Source organism: Labeo rohita, chromosome 3, assembly GCF_022985175.1.
Source record: "Labeo rohita strain BAU-BD-2019 chromosome 3, IGBB_LRoh.1.0, whole genome shotgun sequence".
In the NCBI taxonomy this organism is placed as follows: domain Eukaryota; kingdom Metazoa; phylum Chordata; class Actinopteri; order Cypriniformes; family Cyprinidae; genus Labeo; species Labeo rohita.
In genome coordinates, this window is record NC_066871.1 from 8,519,711 (window position 1) to 8,542,587 (window position 22,877).

The 22,877-nt window shown below is 37.2% G+C and overlaps 2 protein-coding genes across 4 annotated transcripts in view; both read left to right on the forward strand.

Moving 5' to 3' along the window:
• Positions 1-5,960: 5,960 nt before the first annotated feature.
• On the forward strand, positions 5,961-8,398 carry igfals (insulin-like growth factor binding protein, acid labile subunit). 2 transcript variants are annotated; one of them, XM_051098452.1, is made up of 2 exons: positions 5,961-6,054; positions 6,302-8,398. In XM_051098452.1, exon 2 carries the CDS (start codon positions 6,307-6,309, stop codon positions 8,146-8,148), a length of 1,842 nt encoding a protein of 613 aa, XP_050954409.1. In that variant the 5' UTR covers positions 5,961-6,054; positions 6,302-6,306; the 3' UTR covers positions 8,149-8,398. The 2 variants fall into 2 exon arrangements, with proteins under 2 accessions (XP_050954409.1, XP_050954399.1); XM_051098442.1 differs by having other exon boundaries at positions 6,014-6,142.
• A 152-nt stretch (positions 8,399-8,550) lies between these two features.
• Positions 8,551-22,877, forward strand: part of LOC127155856 (dynein axonemal assembly factor 8) — a 29,744-nt gene continuing 15,417 nt past the window's right edge. For both annotated transcript variants that reach the window (XM_051098407.1, XM_051098399.1), the window contains exons 1-28: positions 8,551-9,986; positions 10,183-10,278; positions 10,379-10,516; positions 10,593-10,683; positions 10,767-10,902; positions 11,263-11,493; positions 12,167-12,433; positions 12,513-12,636; positions 12,949-13,140; positions 13,243-13,395; positions 13,538-13,732; positions 13,812-13,925; positions 14,003-14,147; positions 14,223-14,493; positions 15,530-15,612; positions 15,703-15,857; positions 15,978-16,104; positions 16,560-16,685; positions 16,765-16,932; positions 17,191-17,484; positions 17,582-17,638; positions 17,718-17,756; positions 17,832-18,001; positions 20,399-20,582; positions 20,660-20,754; positions 20,831-20,921; positions 21,080-21,368; positions 21,459-21,528. In XM_051098407.1, coding sequence (XP_050954364.1) covers positions 9,918-9,986; positions 10,183-10,278; positions 10,379-10,516; positions 10,593-10,683; positions 10,767-10,902; positions 11,263-11,493; positions 12,167-12,433; positions 12,513-12,636; positions 12,949-13,140; positions 13,243-13,395; positions 13,538-13,732; positions 13,812-13,925; positions 14,003-14,147; positions 14,223-14,493; positions 15,530-15,612; positions 15,703-15,857; positions 15,978-16,104; positions 16,560-16,685; positions 16,765-16,932; positions 17,191-17,484; positions 17,582-17,638; positions 17,718-17,756; positions 17,832-18,001; positions 20,399-20,582; positions 20,660-20,754; positions 20,831-20,921; positions 21,080-21,368; positions 21,459-21,528 — 4,170 coding nt within the window. In that variant the 5' untranslated portion in view covers positions 8,551-9,917. The remainder of the gene's footprint in view (positions 9,987-10,182; positions 10,279-10,378; positions 10,517-10,592; positions 10,684-10,766; positions 10,903-11,262; positions 11,494-12,166; positions 12,434-12,512; positions 12,637-12,948; positions 13,141-13,242; positions 13,396-13,537; positions 13,733-13,811; positions 13,926-14,002; positions 14,148-14,222; positions 14,494-15,529; positions 15,613-15,702; positions 15,858-15,977; positions 16,105-16,559; positions 16,686-16,764; positions 16,933-17,190; positions 17,485-17,581; positions 17,639-17,717; positions 17,757-17,831; positions 18,002-20,398; positions 20,583-20,659; positions 20,755-20,830; positions 20,922-21,079; positions 21,369-21,458; positions 21,529-22,877) is intronic.

Sequence of the window (22,877 nt, forward strand, 5' to 3'; positions counted from 1 at the left end):
GCTTCTTCTCTTCAGTTCACCACACTCATTTACTATAGGGTTCAGGTCAGGGAAGACAACATTATAAGATTTCTAGCAGAGGCAGTAAGGTTTACATTTATTATCTGTTTGTATTTGACAGAATCCATGATGCCATGTGTCTGATCAAGCAGCCTGGTCTTATTGTTTATGCGTATGCAGCTTCTATATCATTAAGATATTCGTATCAATGCCTTTTTATCCTTTTATCAACAAGTGGTTTAGATTTTTAGACCCCTCAACCTACCCCCAAACATAAACCTACCCATTTCACAGCGAATATGCATTTTTATCATTTTATCAAGAAGCGATTTAGATTTTTTGTCCCCTTAACCTCCAAACCTAAGCCTACTCATTTTTATATCGAATATTAAAGGATATAAAATCTATGACCGAAATATGCATGGAAACTACCATTTTAGTAACAATGTAACATTAAAAATATTTTTTATAGTCGCTAATCCCACTCCTACCTCTAAACCTAACCATAAGTATTTCTGTAGTGTACAGTATAAAGAAAAACATGACAGACAGATAAATGGTATTAACCTTACAATAATTTATGTATTGTTAACCAACAGGTCTGTCGGTTCACTGGCCATGTAATTTATCCAAAGTGAAAACAGAAGAGAAGTTCTTGTAAGGCTGCATGGCTATAATGCAAAATGACCACCATTTTTGTTGTGTACACAAAGACGTAGCGCTTAAAGGCAGCAAGAAAGCTGAAATTGTCGGCTTGTGTGATAATTGCAGGTGAGGTCATTTGTTCAGTAGTTAGTAGAGCCGAATAACGGTGATAATGGGTTTTCTCATACCATTATTGAGGTTTGTCTGGCTCACGAGGCTGTTAAAGGTCTGAAAATAATGTTGAAATCATGTGGCAACAGCTTACCATCCTTACCCGTCATCGACAGACCATGTTACACTCCCAAAGGCACACTAGACTCACGGAGAAAACTACTATTCAAAAAAAAATATGACCTCACATTGTGTCAATCACATGTGTTTACACACTGCATCCGAAACTTTTGTCCGTCATAAAAAATAATGGATCGGGTTCAATTTTCAGATTTTTTGCATCTAAAAAAAAGAACACATACAAACATTTCTGACTTTCTATGCAAGGACTTGTCATCCAGCGAACTGTTTCAATTTGCACCTGGTTTCTAAGTAGATAGCTAGCTATTTGAATAAGACCACCTTCGAGCCATATACTAATATGTTCACGACAAAGCCACTAGAATGCAAGCCTGCAACCATTAGCCGAAAAACCGTAACGGCTAATGCTAACGCATCTGGTCTGGCACTATGCGAGAAGGAGATCAGAGGCCGTTTTCTTTGAATTGATGTCAATGGAAGAGAGGCTTCACTACACTTAATAAACAGCTTTTTAGAGGAAACAGCTTATCATTTAATGAATCAACATCCTATCTGCTAATCTTCAACATGTTTTACACTAAACAATACTTTTGGATTGAACCATTCTTACCACGAAAAAATGCCTTTCTATAAGAGAAGTCACTGACTTTTTGCGACAAGTGGGATTCAGCTTACGGCACTTCTCATTCGTTCCTATGGTATCTGTAAACGGCAATTGGGTGTCGCACAGCTGTGACTGCAATTCAGTGATGTCAAGGCTGTAATGTGATTGGTTATTAAGGAACACGTGATCCAAGTTAGCCGTTACGCTGATTTACTGAACATGCTGATTTACTGCTCAATAGCATTTATTCTTATTATCAATGTTGAATTACAGTTGTGCTGCTTAATAGTTTTGTTTTTCAGGATTCTTTGATAAATAGAAAGTTTAAAAACAGCATTTATTTGCAACATTTTAAACGTCTTTAACGGCTACTATTGATCAAATTAATGTGTCCTTGCCTTACTGACCCATAACAATAGTTATTATTTTTTTGAAGTAGACATCGATGCCCATTTTCTACAAGTTGGTGTGTTTCTTTAGGGTCTTCATGAAATGTCTGCAACATACTTTGGTCAAAATTCCTCATTGATCGTGTAAACAACACGGTTTTACCCTGTCAAAAACAGCTCTTTTCACAGCGACCTGTTTCGGTGCATGTCTCTTTAAATGCTAATGAGCTGATCTCACTCCACCCCTCTCTTCTGTGGAAGAGGAAAGGCGATGTGCAAATAATTCTAAAAAAATATAAAGCCTGCATCCGAAAACCTAGGCAGCTGACATATTGCCTCGCAGCCTTATTCAGCAATGATTTCGCAATGATTTTCACACAAACTGCCCACCAAACACAACTTTAAGACACCATCTTTTTTTTTGGCTCAACAATCACGGAATGAAACACACAGGATTGTGGGATATCAAAGGCAGCGAAGGATACATCTAGGCTGCCTTCAAAAATCAACCGGATGAAGGTATCTCAGGAGGCAGGAAGTGAAGCTAACATTGGATGTCACTACAGCTGCTCAAGCATGGAGAAAATGGCGGACAGCAAACAACTGGCTGAGGGCAGAAATATGCTTATACAGGACAGTTCATCAGCAGTTGTGGGTGGGGCCTGAGCAGTTTAACGTCATACTGCTCAGAAAATCAAAACGGCTTGGAAATTGAGACTATTTAGGTTTTTAGGGGATTAAAAAAGAAGTAATGCATTTTTATCATTGTAGGGTGGTTGTGTCCACACACTGCTAAGACACATTCATATGCAAATATATATGTATATACATATAATTAAAACCGTTATTTAATTTACATTTGTAGCACAATACCCAATAGTTTAATTCTACCTCTGTATGTTGAGTAAACAAATTGAAGCATTTACTGTTCACACTGTACTTTAAATCTACTTCCTTTCAGCTGCTTCACAAATTATTTATAACAAGCTCTTCCATCTTGCACTCCACTTTTTTCATCAAGCAATTAAAAAAATTCCTTAACATTGCGTAATCCTGATACAGCCTTGTACATTTTCTAAAGTATCAATTCAGTGTCTGTGAAGAGGATTTTGCTCTTGCTCAAAGCTGGCGTCCTTGTATTTCAATATTTATGCAACACTTCATGTCTCAATTCTGTCTCTAAAGAAAATGAAAAAAAGCTTCCAGGGGGGAGAGTCTCAGCAGATACATGGATTCCCTGATGGCAGATGGAGGGAAGACCAAAGAGAGACCTCATGAACGTCAGCATCGCGCATATCTCCTCTAACTCAATCTGACATCATGCCCTTTAGCAGGCCCGGCTCCACGGCTTGGCTCCACGGCCTGGCCCACCCAATCAGAAGCTTGGCCCACCCTGGCCCACACTACATAGCCTAACAGCTAATCACAAAATTGGAGCGATATTCAGTTGAGCTAGATTTTAATTTGTAGTTTTTACCGCTCGCACCCCGATACATTTTGATATTGCATATAGTTTTCACGCTATCAATAGGCAGGGTACTGAAATCGCTTTTCCGCTGTTTACTTTCACTTTTGCTTTCGTAATTAACGTGCACTCGGTGTAAAAAATGTTTGTCATTGAGTACAAGATTGAGCAGCAAATCCTAGTATCTTACAAATCCTAGTAAGATAATCTAAAGACCATCTATAGTGTTCTCAGCTGTGCTATTTTAAGACATTATTAATAGGCCCTATAAACTAAAATGTGCTTTTAACACACTATCTATGTATTAAAATAATGTATGTATTTACCACTTGGCCCACCCTTCATCTAATTTCTGGACCCGGGCCTGCCCTTTAGGCCTGCTCACCTCCTCACCTCCACAGCGCTGAATGTCCAGCACTAGTTAGCTCAGCTGGTTGACGTTGGTGGCCGTTTGTGAAGCGTGCCTACAGCGCTGAGCGGCACCTTCGCTGAACAGGCAGAGAGAGTGTGTTTGAGCAGCTGGCACTGTCATTCATCCTGACACCTCTTGTGCTCATGGTGAGCCACAGCCAAATGACAAAGCTCCAAACCTTTGTATATCATTGACTGTAGGAAACTGAGCCAATTAGAGCTGTTTGTCAGGGGAGAAGCAATCATTAAAAGCCACAGTGTGGCAGATTACCCTCTAGTACTGACTGCTTTCCATACTTGAGCTGTTCCTTTGCATATTCTTCATGAATATGTAAGCCCTTTCTGTTTTTGAGAAGGAAGAAACTTTTTTTTTGACTGTCGGGTACAACTTTGTCCTCAGCAGATGCACATTTATAGAGAAGGAACATTACAACAGCCAATGGAAAGTGATGGAAAACAGACCTGAGGCAAGGTAAGCTTAATCAACCATTATCAGCCCTGCTTTCAACATGGAAGTTAATAGTGAAAATAGTCATTAATAATTTTACTTAAAAAGGAAAGGTGTTGTTTTAAAATGTTCATGGCTTTTTCATTGGCAAGATTGACACATTTTATGATAACACATAATGCAGCAGAAAATATGTAGATTTCTTGGAGGTAACTCAGCTTAACTTGATGAAATCTTGTGAACAAAAGACTGTACTTCCCTCTACTGGTGATTTTATGGTAATGTGTCTTAAAATACAAAACAAGAAGTCTGCTGTAGATTAATAGTTATTTTTCCAGAGCCTAATTATGTAGTCAGACGTGTTACTCCTGTGAATATTAATCAGGGTGAGTTTATTTTTTTAAATCAACTTCTGACACACATCCAAAATCTTGAGAGCAGAAAATCTGTTCCACCGCTATTGCCCTGAAAACAAAACAGTGCACTGAACAATCATTCTTCTTTAGTGAGCCGGTATCCGCCTGATTATATCTATTTCAGCATATCTCTGGGTCAACAAGTTCTACTAGTGGTCATTAACCCTATGACAGAAAACAACCGCTGCGTTTAAAAATTACTGTATGTGAATGAGAATGTCTATATTGATTTGTGTATGGGAACTGAGGACTGCAGTGTTTGCTAGAGCAGGGTCCTATCTCTGTTTGCCTTTACAGTAGTTCCCACTTCCTAACATTCTTTGAATGCCTAGCACAAGTTCTTCAAATAAATACTTTTAATAAATCAGTGTTATTAATATCATTCTCTTCGCTGCTTCGATCTAAAATCAGAAAACAGACAATATGACTCCAGTCCTCGCTCTTTAGCTTTAGTTCTTTAGCAATAACTTTTAGAGTTGGATATCTTCCAACAGATAACCACAACCGGAGTAAGTACCATCTGTTAAATGTCACTGATGGCTCGGCAGATCTACATGAACTTTGGAACACTATTCAGAGAAAGTCAAAGGATTTTCGTCTAAAACGTGTGGGAGTATTAGATAGAAAATTCTGTGAAAATGCATTGACAATCAGCGATGCAATTTAAAGTACTAATTTTAAACAAAACATGTTGAATAAATGCAATCTAAAAGTTTTATCATTTCAGCTAAGACACTGTTGTCTACAAACAAATACATTTCATGTATGTGACCCTGGATCACAAAACCAGTCATAAGGGTCAATTTTTTGAAGATTGAGATTTATACATAATCTAAAAGCTGAATAAATAAGCTTTCCATTGATGTGTGGTTTGTTATGATAGGACAGTATTTGGCCAAGATACAACTATGAACAACAATCTAGAAAAATTCCCTTTAAATTGATCCAAATTAAGTTATTAGCAATGCATATTACTAATCGAAAATTACGTTTTGATATATTTACTGTAGGAAATTTACAAAATATCTTCATGGAACATGATCTTTACTTAATATCCTAATGATTTTTGGCATAAAAGAAAAAAATATAATTTTGACCTATACAATGTATTGTTAGCAATTTGGTTTTGAGATCCAGGGTCACATATATATATATACTCATATCATGCATCTCAGTAAACAATTGTCAAGAGTAAAAAATAAAAATAGTAACTATAACAAGCTTTTGCTAGAATTAATGTGATGTTCAAATGATGAAACTGCAAAGAGCAGCAAAATGAAAATGAAAACAGCAGAAATGAAGAGGTTAATTCTGTCCAGAGCACTGTGTGTCTTTTCCTAGGTGATATATAGGAGCAGAGGTGGTTCAGATCACACACATGCCACTCTTCTAGTGAACGCCTGCTGAACTGCTGCACTAAAACGGTAGAGCCAAATCCATCTCATTTGAAAGCAATCAAATCTGTTATTTTTAAAAAATCTGTATCTGTTTTCCCACAGATGTTCTCTGAAGGTTTGTGCGATTCTGAATTAGAATCATTGAGAACAGTGATATAATAGTGTGATAATCTGAATGTCTGGAATAATTTTTACAGATGTTAATAAAAGTATATATGTGGATAGGTGTTTTGTTGCCATGCTAGTGTTTAATGTTGATATTTTGATCTCTTAGTTGGAATGAACCCCTTTGTACTGCTAATGTTGTACACGTTGGGGACATCAGTGGTGCTGACAGCCCCCAACAAAGACGAATCCCGACCCTCAGAGGAGCCGAGGCTCTCGGTAGATCCAAAGCCCTCAGAGGAACCCACTGGCCAATGCTCAAAGGGATGCACCTGTATCCAAGATGACTACAGCTTAGAGCTCAACGTCTACTGCAGCACACGGAACTTCACCCAGGTTCCCTCCGACATCCCTCTATCGACACGCTCCCTATGGCTGGACGGAAACCTGTTCACTACCTTACCGGCGGCTGCTTTCGAAAAGCTGTCCAATCTGGAGTTCCTGAACCTACAGAGCAGTTTGCTGGTGTCCCTTGATGGCCACGTATTCAGAGGTCTGAATTCCCTTGCTCACCTGCATCTTGAGAGGAACAACATCCGTTCATTACCTGGCATAGTCTTTCAGGGCACACCCAACCTTGCATCCCTCAGTCTCAACAATAACCAGCTGTCTCGAATAGATGACAAGTTGTTCGCTGGACTCAGTCACATGTGGTTGTTGAACCTAGGATGGAATTCACTGTCTGTCCTGCCCGAGACGGGCTTCCAGGATCTACACGGATTACGAGAGTTGGTTCTTGCTGGGAATCGCCTGGTGTATCTCCAACCACAGCTGTTTCAGGGTCTCACTGAGCTCAAAGAATTGGATCTAACTGGAAACTATCTGAAAGTTATCAAGGCAAATGTGTTTCTGAAACTACCAAAGCTGCAGAAGCTTTATCTGACCCAAAACCAGATAGTGACGGTGGCACCTAGGGCATTTGTAGGCATGAAATCTTTGAGATGGTTGGACCTCAGCAGAAATCGTCTATCTGCACTTCACGATGAAACGTTCCTTGGTCTGCACAGCCTACATGTGCTTCACCTGTCAAATAACTCAATCGGTAACCTAAGATCTGGGACTTTTCGTGACCTGCAGTATCTCGAGGAGCTCTGCCTTTGCCACAACCAGATTCGAGCTTTGGGAGTGAAAGTTTTTGAAGGACTGGGTAATCTAGAGGTTTTGAACTTGGAGAACAATCATCTACAAGAGGCACGCATGGGCTCATTTATGGGTCTGAATCATCTTGCTGTGATAAAACTTACTGGCAGCTGTTTTCAAAGCCTACCGGATCAAATTTTCAAAGGTCTGTCGAAGCTCCACAGTATTCATCTTGATAGAAGCTGTCTGACAAAAGTCTCAGCGCAAAGTTTCACCAGTCTAACAGGTCTTCGTCGCCTCTTCCTACAACACAACAACATCTCTATAATTGAGCGTCAGAGTTTTGTGGACCTACAAGGACTGCAACAGCTTGATTTAAGGTTCAACCAGTTAACATCCATCAGCTCCCATACATTTAATGGCCTGAAGAACCTTGATTACCTGCTGCTGGCAGGAAATTTACTTCGCAGTCTTCCAGCTGAGGCCTTACTGCCTCTGCAACACCTGTCTTGGCTGGATCTCTCTGGAAACAAGATGGAGTTGATACTTAATGCAACCATATACATGCTGCCACGTTTGCGATACTTGAACCTGAAAGACAATGTACTGGTCAACCTTCCAGCTTCTATACCTGATGGCTTGGATCAGCTCTGGCTCTCAGGTAACAACTGGAAATGTGACTGTAGTGCTAAACCCTTTCGAGATTTCATTCTACAGAAGCCACAGGTGGTTCCACTACAGGTTGAAATGCTTGGGGAAGGTGAGGAGCCCCATACACTTGTCACAATATACAATAACATCACATGTGCCAGCCCACCCAGCGTTTCTGGACTTGACCTACGGAACGTCGGCAGTGAACATTTTCGGGACTGTTAAATCAAAAAGTATTAATTCTGCTACACCACAGATTACGTTTTCTATTCAGTCATCATAATTCAAATTCACGTCAGAGCTTCAATTCATGACTTATTTATCTCAAGAAATGCTCTTAAAGATACATGATAGGCTGTTGTTCTTAATACAAGTCATGTAAAAATAACAATGTTATTTGATGATCATTTGTGTTGATATATTCAGGTAAATATATTTTTTGGAAATAAATTTAAATAAAGGCTACTGAAAAATGTTAGGTGGTAAAAAGTGACATTTAAATTGATATATTTTTGAAAAAATGTACTTTTTCGTAAATAACATATAGATGTTCTTTAAATATTTGAAAAATAATTTATGTACAAACAAGTATCAAAAGTAACAAAGTATTATGACTTGATTGTTTTTTAGTATGTCCAGCTCTTCCTTCAAAATCAAACAAAATATGTTTGTTTGTGGTCACTATATAAACATGAAAGAGGACATTGTGCAAATGCTAAGTCTGATAAACCAAGCCCAAATATGGATATATGCACATAATATTGATCCATGCTCTAAGTCCAAAGACCTCTGAGCAACATCTTCAGTTTTGAGCATACAATCAGTAGTCAATTCACTATTTTTTAGACACCACTTCTTCAGAACAGAAATAATATAAAATGATCAAATACTTAAATAACAAATACAATTATTTTAAATTGCAATGTAATTTTACTTAAGTTCCCCAAATTAGCCAAATAACCTACAGGGTTTTCACCATATGAATTATTGAATTATTTTTGAATGTTGCGGTTCTGGAGAATTCTATTTTTTCTTTTTCTTTTTGGTTTCTAAACGGTCATAAACAAACACTGTTCCCCTCCAATGTCTTTCCACCACATTTCAGTTTTATTTTGCTGTGTCATAGTATGTTGTGTATCCTAAATAATAGGCTATCAAAAATATTTTCACACCTTTTTCACAATATGACAAAATTACAGCTTGACTGGAAATATCACAAGTGATATTTGTTTATTTTTTTCACACGTCTTATATTTCATCTTAGCTTATGCTCTTCACAGACAGTGTTGTTCGTATTCATAAACTGTATCAAAAGTTTTTTTTATAGCGAAAAAAACAAGAAACAGCACTGCATTGAAATAAAATAACATAAAGGAAAGAAAAAACAACAGGATAACACTTCAATGACTCAATCACAAATATATTATCATAAGCCTTAAACTTGTTAGGCCTATTCTTATTGTTATCAATGAGTTTAAGAAATTTAACAATAAGCTAAATCTATAAAAGACGATCTAGGTAAAATGAAATTTGTTTTTGCCAATAAAGAATTTACAATGCTTTATTAAGAGTTTATCAGTTTTGGAGATCAGTCACAACAATCATGAGGAACAGTCCTGTTTTTCAGTATAATTATAACAAACATTAATGCAAAGTTTTATGAAGCTATAAACGTAATCATATGATGGATTTTCAAAATTCAAACTAATCTAAAACAAACAAACAAAAAACAATACTTTTTCGTTTTAAAAAACTACTACTACTACTATAATAATTCAACAGTAAGAACTCGATTAGCAAGTTTCGCGCCAAAACATTTCCTTGACAGAAACAAAGCGGTGTCTGCAGCGCGTTCGGTCGCCATGACAACTACAGTTTTGTTCGTTGGCGTCTGAACGTCAGACCGCATTTAGGCTTAAAAGAGTCAACGTGCAGCTGTTGTTTACTACAGTATTTTGAGAGGAAAAATACGCACCAGCCAAACACACTCAGAAATGCAGAGGAATTTGCATCTCGACGACATTATATCCAAGACACCATCCCTTGACTCTGACCTGTCATCAGTAAGTTCAAATTACTGCGTTTTCTGATGACACTCCTTCACACGTGTCTTTATCGTTATATTAACATTGTTTATAGTTGTAATGATAATTTTCGACCAAGTCAGTGAGATACAGGCGAGTTATGATTTAAATCTCACAAGCCCTCAAATACTGAGGGCTAACTAAACACAGCTGAACTTCACATTTCACCCTACAGTCAGACAATGAGGGAGAGATATCTGTTCTTCAGCAACCACCAGTGATTCACTTGCCGAAAGGAAGCAGTGTGAACTTAGAGTGTCCAAAAGTCGAGGTGTGTGTGTGATCACAATGTCTTAGCATCTATTCAAATCTGTATCACAGCCATTCACTTCCTGGACTAATAATGACCAAAATGTGACTTTAATCCATAGCTTCCTGTGGGTCACAAAACAGAAGAGTTACTGAATGAAAAAGTGCCCCGTAAAACAGAGCACACTGTGCCTTTGCAACAAAAAGCAAACAAGACTAATTGGACAGAGTCCCAGTTCTGTCCAGTTTTATCACTGACAGTAAGTTAGATTCTGTTTAATCACATTTTTACGCTAGAGCTATTCAGTAAAGCTTTGTAACAAATTATCTCAACAGCCTCTTGATACCTGGGATCTTGACCAAGTCCTTCAGACTCTACGGCAACACAAACCTCTTGTCAAGCCAATTCAGTCTGATACACTCAAAGGTTGGATTGCAGTCACTTTTACACATTCAGGCTGCATATATTTTAGACGAACATAAGGGGAAAACAGCTTTTTTTTGTTACAGGCAATGACAGTGGAATGCATGCAAATGATTTAATGAAGCAGCTGGTTGCTTTTTGTGAGAAGAAAGTAAATGAGATGGAAATAAAGACAAATGTTTCTTCTGGAAAAACCAGTAATATACAAGAATCATCCCTCAGGTACCATCAGGTGTTATACCGTCTCTACATTTAGATCACATTTAAAAGTTTGGGGTCAGTTTTTTTTTTTTTTTTTTTTTTTTTTTTTTTTTTTAACTGATTGACTGAAAGAAATTAATACTTTTATTCAGCAAGACTGGATTAAACTGATTAGAAGTGGCAGTAAAAATATTTACAATGTTACAAAACACTTGTATTTCAAGTAAATGCAGTAGATTGATAATAAGAAGAAATTAGCATGAGACTTATTTCAAAAACTTTAAAATAAAACTTTCAAACCCCAAACTTTTGAACAGTAGTATATATTCTCACCTTAACAGATTACTGTACTGCAGGTTAAATGCGTTTGACTTTTCCCAGATGTGCTGAGAGACAGATGAATGAGGCAGACTTTAAAGGGACCTCAGCACAATTACAACACTATCAAGAATCTCCTACCATATATATTGATTTGCGCAACAATGCATTTCAAACAAAACAATCAGTCATTAGCCAGAGTAACAGTGTCATAAGTCCTGCAAACCCAGACAAGGAAATGAGCTCCACTAAAAAGACGTCTAACACAAATTCAGGAGCAAATGGACAGAAAAGGTAAGATATCACATAAATCCCTAAGATCACATAAAAAACTTATATCCCAACATAAAATATTAATAAAAAGTTTTAAATACCTGCTGAGAACCTTGTTTTAATACATTACAAACTTATTAATCTAGAAAAAATACATTTGTGACCCTGGACCACAAAACCAGTCATAAGTAGCATTGGTATATATGTAGCAATAGCCAACAATACATTGTATGGGTCAAAATTATTGATTTTTCTTTTATGCCAAATATCATTAGAATATTAAGTAAAGACCATGTTCCATGAAGATATTAAATTTCCTACTGTAAATATATAAAAACGTAATTTTTGATTAGTAATGTGCATTGCTAAGAACTTTAAAGGTGATTTTCTCAATATTTAAATTGTTTTGCACTCTCAGATTCCTGATTTTCCAATAGTTGTATCTTGGCCAACTATTGTCCTAACAGACCATGGAATGCTTATTTAGCTTATTTAGCTTATTTATTTTTATTCAGATGGATGATGTATACTTCTCAATTTTTTTTAAAAAAGAAATTTACCTTTTTGACTGGTTTTGTGGTCCTTGGTCACATTTCTGTTCTAATTAATGAATGGCTGATGAAATATACTCTTCTTTTAAAGCCATCACATCTTATAACCTCAGTTATAATGCATATTTATTTTTCACTTCTAGAGGATTTTCTGGGAAGATTTTATTACTCAGAAACATGAGAAAGCCAGATAAAAGTATGTTAGAGATGTCTGGGAGCTGGAGAAATCCACAAGATTTTGCTGAGGCTAGGCAGAAAAACTCTTCAGGGAAAAGTATAAAGAAAAACCAGCTTCGTAATTCTGAAACTAGCTGCAGTAAACCTGGTGTTCAGTGTCCTACTGTGAAACTTGACCAACATAAACAGTGTACTCCATCTTCTCATAATCCAGCTGCTCAAAACAAGCAAAGGTACATAGTATACTTACATTTACTTCACTCTAAGGAACATGCATAAACTACTGTAATAATTGTATGACTATGCATACAGAGAGCAACACAGTCATAAAATCAGATGGCAGAAGGATCTGAAGCTCTTGCAAACATTCAGACCTCAATATTCTGCTAATAACTGTGAGGAAGCTGCTGAGAGGACTGATATTCTTTATGATCCTGTGAGTTATTACCTGTTCATCTATAGTAATAATTGTGACCCTGGACCACAAAACCAGTTGTAAATAGCACAGGAATATTTGTATTATGTAAAGATCATGTTCCATGAAGATATTTTGTAAATTTCCTACCGTAAATATATCAAAACTTATTTTTTGTTTTGTAATATCCTAACAAACCATACATCAGTTAAAAGCTGATGTATAAATCTCAATTGACAAAAATTGACCCTTATGACTGGTCTTGTGGTCTAGGGTCACATTTGAATATTGTTCTCATATTTACAGTAACACTGTTGTACTTACTTCTCTTAGGAAGCATCCTACCTTCCTTCTGTGAACACTCTACTTCCAGATCTACAGATAAAGGACTGTTTGCTCCTGACTGTGCCCTTATGCAGTCCTGGGATGGTGGCTGGAAGAACACAGAGAAGAACCCAGTCAATGGATTCAGCCTTGATCAAATCACATGTTTACAATGCACTGATAGCATGGTTCATGTCTTTGGTGTGTCTGTTATTTTGTACAGAAATACAGTAATCTTTGGCAGTAAAAAATATTTGACATTTTATGCTACATTTAATCTTTCTGTTACCTGTTTTGTGATAGACTGATCCTAAAACATGTGGGAGAAAAGATGACAAACTTGATGCCCCTTTTTGGGTGGCTGGGCTACAGCAGTTTTATAAGGAAGATGGCTTGGCCTTGTACATCTGTGCCATGTCTCTTGAGGATGATCGAACTGGCTGTAGAAAATCCAGGGTGAGTTTGACGCACAGTCCTTGGCATATTTTTATTAAATACTTGGCTAGTGAAAGTGGATTCTGCATTCAACCATTATTTTAAAAAATAAAGTCGTATTGGACTAGTATTCAAATTTACACTGGAATATTTTTGCTTATAGATGAGGAAGGTGGATAGCGACAAGAGCATGTTTTACAGACGAGTGTGCAAGTTCTTTGCTCAGACGCCATTGAAGACTGTTGCATTCTGGGTACCACAGCTTAATCATTTGCTGGAGGAACAGGCTTATTCTACCCGTGTCCACTTGCCCTCATCTTACCTGGAGTGCTTCATCTCTGTCAACCCAAATCGAGAGGTCTTATATGACTAATGCATCCATTATGTTTACTGTGATTGAGATGTTTTATCTAAACATTTAAAGCACTTTGTTTCAGGCTGTTGAACAGGTCTTCAGTATGACCCCAGGATTCTACTGGCAAACTTTGGAAACAGAAAACCAAAAATGTCAAAGTGCAGAAGCCACAGTATCTCAGGAGTGTCATACTAAGGTGAAAGAGTCATTCGAAAATGGCATTGTATCTTTCAGTGAACAGTTTTTTTATATTAAGTTTTTTTTTTTTTTCAGACAGCACTTGTTCTGATAGGCAGGGCACTGTTTCTTAATCCACTTGCAATGCATCACACACTTGAGCTTATGTGGAGATCAAGTCTAGATGTATGTGGTATCCGTTTCCTCTACCCACCCCAAGAGCTGCTGACGCACTTCGCAGGTACATATCATCTCCCACTATAATTACACAACATGTATGCAAATTGCATGGGTTAATACATATACTGCCTTCCAGTCGGCAAGTCAGTTATGCATGAAAGGGGACGTTCTTATCAGCCAGTGCTCATCATAGCTTTCCGGGGTCCTCACGCTAACTCAGTGTGGCAGGAGATCACAGGGCCATCAGACCCCCAGCTGGCAAGGCGGACAGATCCAGCATCCATCAACGCCCTGTACGGTCACAGTCAAGACCAGCTCTTGCTCTACTCACCCCGTCTTGCCAGTCTTGTACATCTGGGGCTCTGCTTGTGGTTTGGTGGTAGAATAGCAAAAAACACCCTGTCAACGTTAGTATTCCTTGACACTATAATACTTTGACAAACTTGTATGATTGTCTTCATATGCAAAATACAAAGAAAATTTCCAAAGAACCTTTCAGCTGCTTTAGTCCATTTTATGAAAGTCAATGGAAGCCAAATAAGCATGAAATAATCTATACAATTCAACAGGCAAGTCTTTTGAAGTGACAGAGTCACTTTACATGATGAACAGATGAACATTTATAGGAATAGTTCACCCAAAAATGAAAAATCTGTCATTAATTACTCACCCCCATGTTTTTCCAGATTTGTGAGACCTTTGTTCATCTTCTGAAAACAAATTAAGATATTTTTGATGAAATCCGAGAGCTTTCTGACCCTGTATAGACAGCAACGCAACTACCACATTCATAGCCCAGAAAAGTAGTAAGGACATTGTTAAAATAATCCATGTGATATCAGTGGTTTAACCATAATGTTATGAAGCTAGCTACAAGAATACACTTTGTGCACAAAGAACACAAAAATAACTACTTTGTTTAACAAATTATTCTCTTCTGTGTCAGTCTTTGATGCACGTTCATGACAGTTCCACAGTGCATGCTTCGGAAAATCACAGTTGAACCACTGACATCACATGGACTATTTTAACAATGTCCCTTATTACCTTTCTGGGCCTTGAACATGTCAGAAAGCTCTCGAATTGCATTAAAAAAATCTTAATTTGTGTTCCGATGGGGAACAAAGGTCTTACAGGTTTGGAGCGACATGATGGTGAATAAATAATGACAAAATTAAAATTTTTGGGTGAACTATCCCTATAAACCTTTATTTACTTTCAAATCAAAACATTAATCAGCTGATTACATCAAATATAGGTTTAAATTTCAAATTCATCACACAAAGTGATCGCTTCAGACGCTTCATTTGAAAGATTCTTCCAAATCTTATCTTTAGTGTTTCATAAAAAGAAAGTTATACAAGTTTGGAACGAGTAAATTATAACTAATTTTCCATTTTTGGTGAACTATTTCTTTGAACTACCTGCTGAGTCTATTAACAGGATCCAGGACTCTGGTGACTCTGGAGTGAGATGTTCCCATGTTCTGACCTCTTCTCCGGCAACTTTATGTGCCACAGTGAAAGGTGACTAGAGAATAAAAGCTGTCTTATTATAAACGTGTCTAACATCTAAAAAATCGAACTTTCTACCTCTTTCCCTTTGCCCCCATACAGGGGATATATTTCTCCTTGTGTCTCCTGTGGTTGGACCACGCTGTTACAGCTATATAATATCTACATGTGCAAAAACAGGCTTCAGTCTGTTGGGACTTCAAAGAGTGCAGATCTCCAAGAAACAAGCTCAATCTTTAGGACTCACCACAAAGCAGGTGAATAAACCCAACAGTGAGGCTTTACATGTACAGAGATACATTGAAACTGAGAGCGGGACACTACCATGACATTGATGCTGATTGCGTTTGTCTGGAAATGCTGTCTGTCTCCGTTAGGTAGCAGCATTCTGTCACGCTCCCACAGTGTTTCTGGCTGGAGAACAGGTTGAGCTGTCCTCTCATTGCCTGGTGCTGCTCATGAGGAGAGAAAGTGCAGTTAAACACTGCTCCAGACTGCTGATAGGTAGAGCATCCAGATAGCATAGATACTACCATATGTGAAGCTGTACAGAAGTGCTCCAAGAATGAAAGAATTAATTCACTTCAAGTATAAAAATTTCCTGATAACTCACCCCATGTCATTCAAGATGTTCATGTCTTTCTTTCTTCAGTCGAAAAGAAATGAATGTTTTTGAGGAAAACATTCCGGGATTTTTCTCCATATAACGGACTTCAGTGGGAGCCAGTGGGTTGAAGGTCCAAATTGAAGGTCCAAATCTAGTGCAGCTTCTTGCACTAGATAAGAGCCTTATTCCTCGACTGGGATCGTGTAGGGCCCTTTGAAGCTGCATTGAAACTGCAATTTGGACCTTTAACTCGTTGGCCACCATCGGTCCACTACATGGAGAAATTATGAGGAAATTTTTATTCTGGAAGTAAACTAATCCTGTTAGTGTCCCTTGTCTTTGCCTGATAAAGGTTTGATGAATGAGCTTGCCACACAAGGCCTTATCGGATCGATCCGTTCAAGATTCACAGATGTTCTGGATCCACATGTCTGCTTTCACACTGTTGCCTACTCTAAAAACCACCACAATGTTCTGGGTATATACATTACTTTGCATTTTCATGATTTGTCCGCTTAACATCAGAGCGTTTTTGATATTTACTTGATGTCCTACAGGTGGGCTCATGTGGACAGTGCCGGAGTGTAGCCACATGGTCTTGTCCAAACACGCATATCCCTCATGTCCGGAGGCAGAGCAGGTGGTTGTTCTCACACTGACTGGTCAAAACATTGTGGAGAAAGAAATGGACTTTCTTCATAAGGTTCTCAGGGGAGATGGACCAGGTACATGACATCTACCTGAAACAGAGATGTACAATCCTGCTCCACGAGTGCCACCTTCCAGCACAGTTTAGCTCTGAATTACTAGAAATAGCCAGGCAGGTGTATTTGCATTGAACGCTTTAGGAAAGTGGCTCTCCTGGAGCAGAAATGGAGCATTCCTAACCTAAAACTACACCTTCACAATTGTACCTGTATACTTGGTTCAGTAAACCACCAAAAGAATCAACACCAACAATCTCTCTTGTCTTGTACAAACAGGACAAGAGGGATTTGAGTTGCTGGCACTAAAGTGGGAGCCCAAGCTATCTCTGCGACAGGCGCAAGAGTTGAGTCCATTTGAGATTGGAGAAAAAGAGTGGCATAGCAGTGTGCAGAGCTTGACATCCACTCCTGCCCTGGTCTTGGCTCTGAGAAGGGTGAGGGCATTTATCACCCTGCGTAGACTTTTACCACTAACTTATCCAGGAAACCTGCATGCATTGATGTCCCCCACACCTGAGACAGCTTTCAGACAGACCTGTCTCTTCTTCTCTGAGGCGGAATTGGTCCCTGGTGAGGATTCAAGTAGATAATACCAGTTTTGTAAGGATGACTCTTTTACTTTTGCATCAAAAGTGGTTTGCTTAATCTAAAATTCCTTCATCTTCAGATCACACTAGTCGTCCATCATTGAAATTCTTACCGCCTCATTACATTGACACTCATGGTATGTATAAAACCAAGTCAAAATATATTTCCCCCCTGTGCGCTCTGGGAACTGACTGTCAATCTCCGACAACCCACAGGTCTCAGAAGTCAGTCGCTTTACAGTTACATGGCAGTGGGTAAGTGATGTCTTCTCAGAACATGTTCTTTTTTTGAGGCCTTTTCTCTCAACTTCCTTCCTCTGTACTCTGCAGGCCCAGAGCCACTTTTGACTCTAGCTCTGTTCAAGCCCGGAGCCTGGAGCCACCGCTTTGGTAAAATTCTCACCACAATCAAACACAACGGATATACTCTAGTGGGCTTACGTGTGCTTCTACTGGACTCGAGCATGGCAAATGCACTGATTCATCCACCAGAGCAACAGGTCATGCTGTCCTCCTCTTTTCAAATATTCTAAAAAGAACAAATAATCACATTCTAGTCCTTGTGTAAAAGAAGTACATTTTGGTGTACTTTTAGTTACTTAAAGGGATAGTTCACCCAACAATGAAAATTCTGTCATTAATTACTGACCCTCATGTCGTTCTAAACCTGTAAGACTTTTGTTGATCTTCAGAACACAAATTAAGATATTTTTGATTAAATTTGATGAGCTATCTGACCCTGCATAGACAGCTACCACGTTTAAGGCCCAGGAAGGTAGTAAGACTCATGTTAAAAGTAATAACATTGTTAAAACGCTATTTTATCAATGTCCTTTCTACCTTTCTGTGCCTTAAGTGTGATAGTTGCATGGATGTCTATGCAGGGTCAGAAAGCTTTTGGATTTCATCAAAAATATCTTAATTTGTGTTCTAAAGATGAATGAAAGTCTTACGGGTTTGGAACAACATGAGGGTGAGTAATTAATTAGAGTATTTTTATTTTTGTGTGAACTATCCCTTTAAGTGCAAACTTAATATAATGCTTTCGGACACTTACACTACCAGTCAAAAGTTTTTGGACAGTAAGATTGTTAATGTTTTTTAAATAAGTAAGCCTGCATTCATTTAATCCACAGTACAGCAAAAACAGTACAATTTTGAAATATCTTTACTATTTAAAAGAACTGTTTTCTATTTGAATATATTTTAAAATTTAATTTATTCCTGTGATTTTAAAGCTGAGTTTTTAACTGCCACATGATCCTTCAGAAATCATTCTAATATTCTGATTTGCTGCTCAAAAAAACATTATGTTGAAAACAGCTGAGTAGATTTTTTTAGGTTTCTTTGATGTATATAAAGTTCAGAAGAACAGCAATAGTATTGAAATAGTATTCTTTTGTAACTCTATAAATGTCTTGATCATCACTTTTGATCAATTTAAAGCATCCTTTCTATTTCTAAATAAAAGTATTAATTTCTAAAATCAAAAGCTTTTTATTTCAGATAAATACAGATCTTTGGATCTTTCTATTCATCAAAGAATCGTAAAAAAATGTACTCAACTGTTTTAAATATTGATGATGATGATAATAATAATAATAATATGTTTCTTGAACAGCATATCAGCATATTAGAATGATTTCTGAAGGACCATGTGACTTTAAAGACTGGAGTAATGATGCTGAAAATGTAGCTTTGATCACAGGAATAAATTACATTTTGAAATATATTCAAGAAGAAAGCAGTTATTTTAAATAGTAAAACATATTTCAAAATATATCTGCTTTTGCTGTATTTTGGATCAAATAAAACCAGGCTTGGTGAGCAGAAGAGATTAGAGAGAAATGAGAAAACATTAAAAATCTTATTGTTCAAAATTTTTTTGTCTGGTAGTGTAATTCCATGTTATTTTTTGACCCACTTGAGTAGGACTTCATATATAGAATTACTATCATTATATCATAACTTCTGTACTGTACTTCTGCAATAATTGTACTACAGAATGTATTGACAAACATTTATGGTAACCTAAAATATACTGTGATGTAATTTCCGTAAACTCTTGTACATTAGTTGACATGAAAATAAATGTACTTCTATAAAGCATGATAAAATATTAAAACTAGTTTTAAATGTACTTTAAAGTAAACATTTTTAATCTGACATTACAAACTGCATTTTTTAAAATGTTTACTTACTGTACTCTTTTTTACGTAGACTCAAGTGGTCGAATGCAAAGATACTTTTAATATTTATATATTTAATGAAAATTCTGTTATTAATTACTTACACTCTTGTCGTTCCAAACCCGTAAGACCTTTGTTCATCTTCAGAACACAAATTAAGATATTTTTGATAAAATGCAGCTTTCTGCATCTGCATAGACAACAATGCAACTACCACATTAAAGGTCCAAAAAGGTAATAAGACTGACGTTAAAATGTCATAACATTGTTAAAATGCACAATGCATGTGTGTGAAATTGTTGAATGAAGTAGTTATTTTTGTTTTCTTTGCACACAAAAAAGTATTCTCGAAGCTTCATAAAATTAAGGTGGAACCAATGATGTCTCATGGACTATTTTATCGATGTCCTTACTACCTTTCTGGACCTTAAATGTGGTAGTTGCGCTGCTGTCTATGCAGGGTCAAAAAGCTCTCAGATTTCATCAAGAACGACATGAGGGTCAGTAATTAATGACAGAATTTTCATTTTTGGGTGAACTAGTTATAGTGAACTACTATTTAAAGTACAGGAGGACATTGTATACAATAAAGTGCAGTTGTTGTTGTTGTTGTTTTTTTAACAAGGGGACATATCTAGAGGACATTTACTAAAAATATAGCTCAGCTTGAGTATAAAAAACTATTTGTCTTCGCTTATTTAATATCAGGATCCTACTGAAGAGCTGGAGTTGCAGTACTTGAGATCAGGCCCATCGCTGGCTTTGTGTTTACTGAGAGTGAATGCAATAAAAAGACTGTTGGAGCTCATGGGCCCTGAGGATCCTGTTGAAGCCCGTACTATAGATCAGACACTATGTGTTGGCGCTGACAGGCTGCACAATGGCATCTATGGTTAGCACTCTAACACAATTCAACAAATGTCAACAATCTGGCCAAAGCTTATTGACATGGTGTATGTTTTCATACAGGATCTCCGTCTTATCGAAAAGCCGTAGAAGACATAAAACTGTTATTTCCAGAGGGTGTGTGCTGTAATGAAACTTCAATCATGAGACATGAGCAGGTACTGTAACTCGTCTTTCCTCCCTCTAAATGTGTTGGTGTTGAACAGTTAAACATCTCTTCTGTCTGAATTTCAGATATCATGCTTGCACTCAGATCCTGAAGCTAGTTTGGACCGTGAACAGCTGCATGCCCTTCAAACTAAATTTTCTTTAGGATTTGATCAAGGCAAGGCATTTTTCCACTTCCTCACCCCTCTATCAACAACATCAGAGCCAATGACACAAACATAAACTGAAACTTGTTGATGTTTTACTAGCTGCGATCGACCTTTGTAATGAGGATAGAAAAAGAGTTGTTATTTATTTGTGTTTTGGTGCCAGCAGGGCCTTTGGTCCGCAGTGCTCTTTGTCAGACCACCTGCCTGCTGATACCATCCAACCTACTGCGGCAGAATCAGCCTCCTCTCTACTCAGAGCTCCTGCAGCGGCTGCTTAGGACAGGCTGCCACCTGGTGGCCGGAAGGCTCTCCACACCAGATGAGAAACAAAGACAGCACATATCAGAGTTACTGAGGTCCTCTGCTGGTGAAGCACTTCTACGTGAGGGGCCCTGTCTTATCATTGCTTTGCAAGCAGACAATGCCGTCACGTGTTTCGATATCATTCTCGAGAGGTACAAGCTGAGCTGAAATAGAAGTAAAAGGTTACAGAAGTCAGTAGTATAAACCATACGTAACTCAGTTCTATTTTTCTTTTTCTGTAGCATTTGCAGGGAGAGACCTGACTTTAAAAGAGTTACAATGAAACTTCTTTACCCAAACTCTGAAAGTAGGGTGAGTTGTAACATTTTTCTTACACTCTTAAAAATAAAGGTTGCAAAATGACGTTTTGAACATTTTAATAATCTAAAGTAGGGCTGTCACTAACAATTATTTTGTTATTTTTCGAACAATAGACTTTAAGATGACTTAACACACATATATAATAGCAATGAGGCAATAATAATTTGTTCAAATGAAGTATTGGAAGTAAGTAATGATATGGTTTTATTGAACAAAACTGTGAAAATATATTATGTATTATAAACAATAGGACTAACGTATATTACGTATTATAACAAATGACTGCAGAGGGGGCCAACGGCCTGACGATTGTTTTTACACTTTACTAAGCGATCTAACCCTTGTTTAATATGGACCAAACAACTTAAACAATTTAAACAATTTAATTCAAATGTCCAGTTAATCTTTAATATTTGGCCATTTCTTTAGGACAGAAATGCTACAGCCACTGTCATTTCTTGAATATGTGGACATTAAATCGTGTAAACTCAGAGTGAGGGTTTACACTTTGATTTTGAAATTGTGATGAACAGTTAGCATATTGTGTTTGAGTAGGTTTATAAATGATTTACCTAACAAATCTGATGAAATGGCACACGTTGCGTTCCCAGATGAAAGTTATAATAAACCCAAACTCACAACAATATGTAAAGAGATGGAGTTTGAGACGATCCACACATGTAAATGTCCACATATTCAAGTTCATGTGGCTTTTACTGTGAAATTACAAGATGTTACAGTCCATAACAATATAATAACTTCTGCAAAAAGAATTTATAGCTGATTTTATAGCTGAAAATCATGATTTCTTATTGTCCTACTTAATCAGTGCATTTTACCATCATAATCAAAATATTTTATTGTACTTTTGGTAATATTTCATTTATTTTATTTATAAAAGCCCTAAAGAGTCATTTACCTCATTCTACAACATTATCTTAAAAAAAGTACAAATTCTTATAAAAATGTGTCAGTAAATCTTGCATCAACTCTGTTACCGCACCATACTTTGCCTTTAAATTTGTGGAATTATCACCCACAACTATGCGAGATACAGGAAATGATGTAACTTTCCCTCACTGATAAGATCTGAAGTACTGAAAAGTCAATGTGCTCTCTCGGAGAAAATATTTTAATCTAAAAAGTTCTTACACCAAGAGTTATTTTTATAGTGTCAAAGCTGTTACCACAATATTAAAAGGAAAACTGAATTTTTCATTGATCACACTTTGTGTTATATAAAGGTCTTTTAAGCCTGATTTCATTAGTGCCATGTGCTCTTAGCATTTATGCTAGCAAGTGGAGTTTTTGGCAAAAAATAAATTAAAATGTCAATTCTG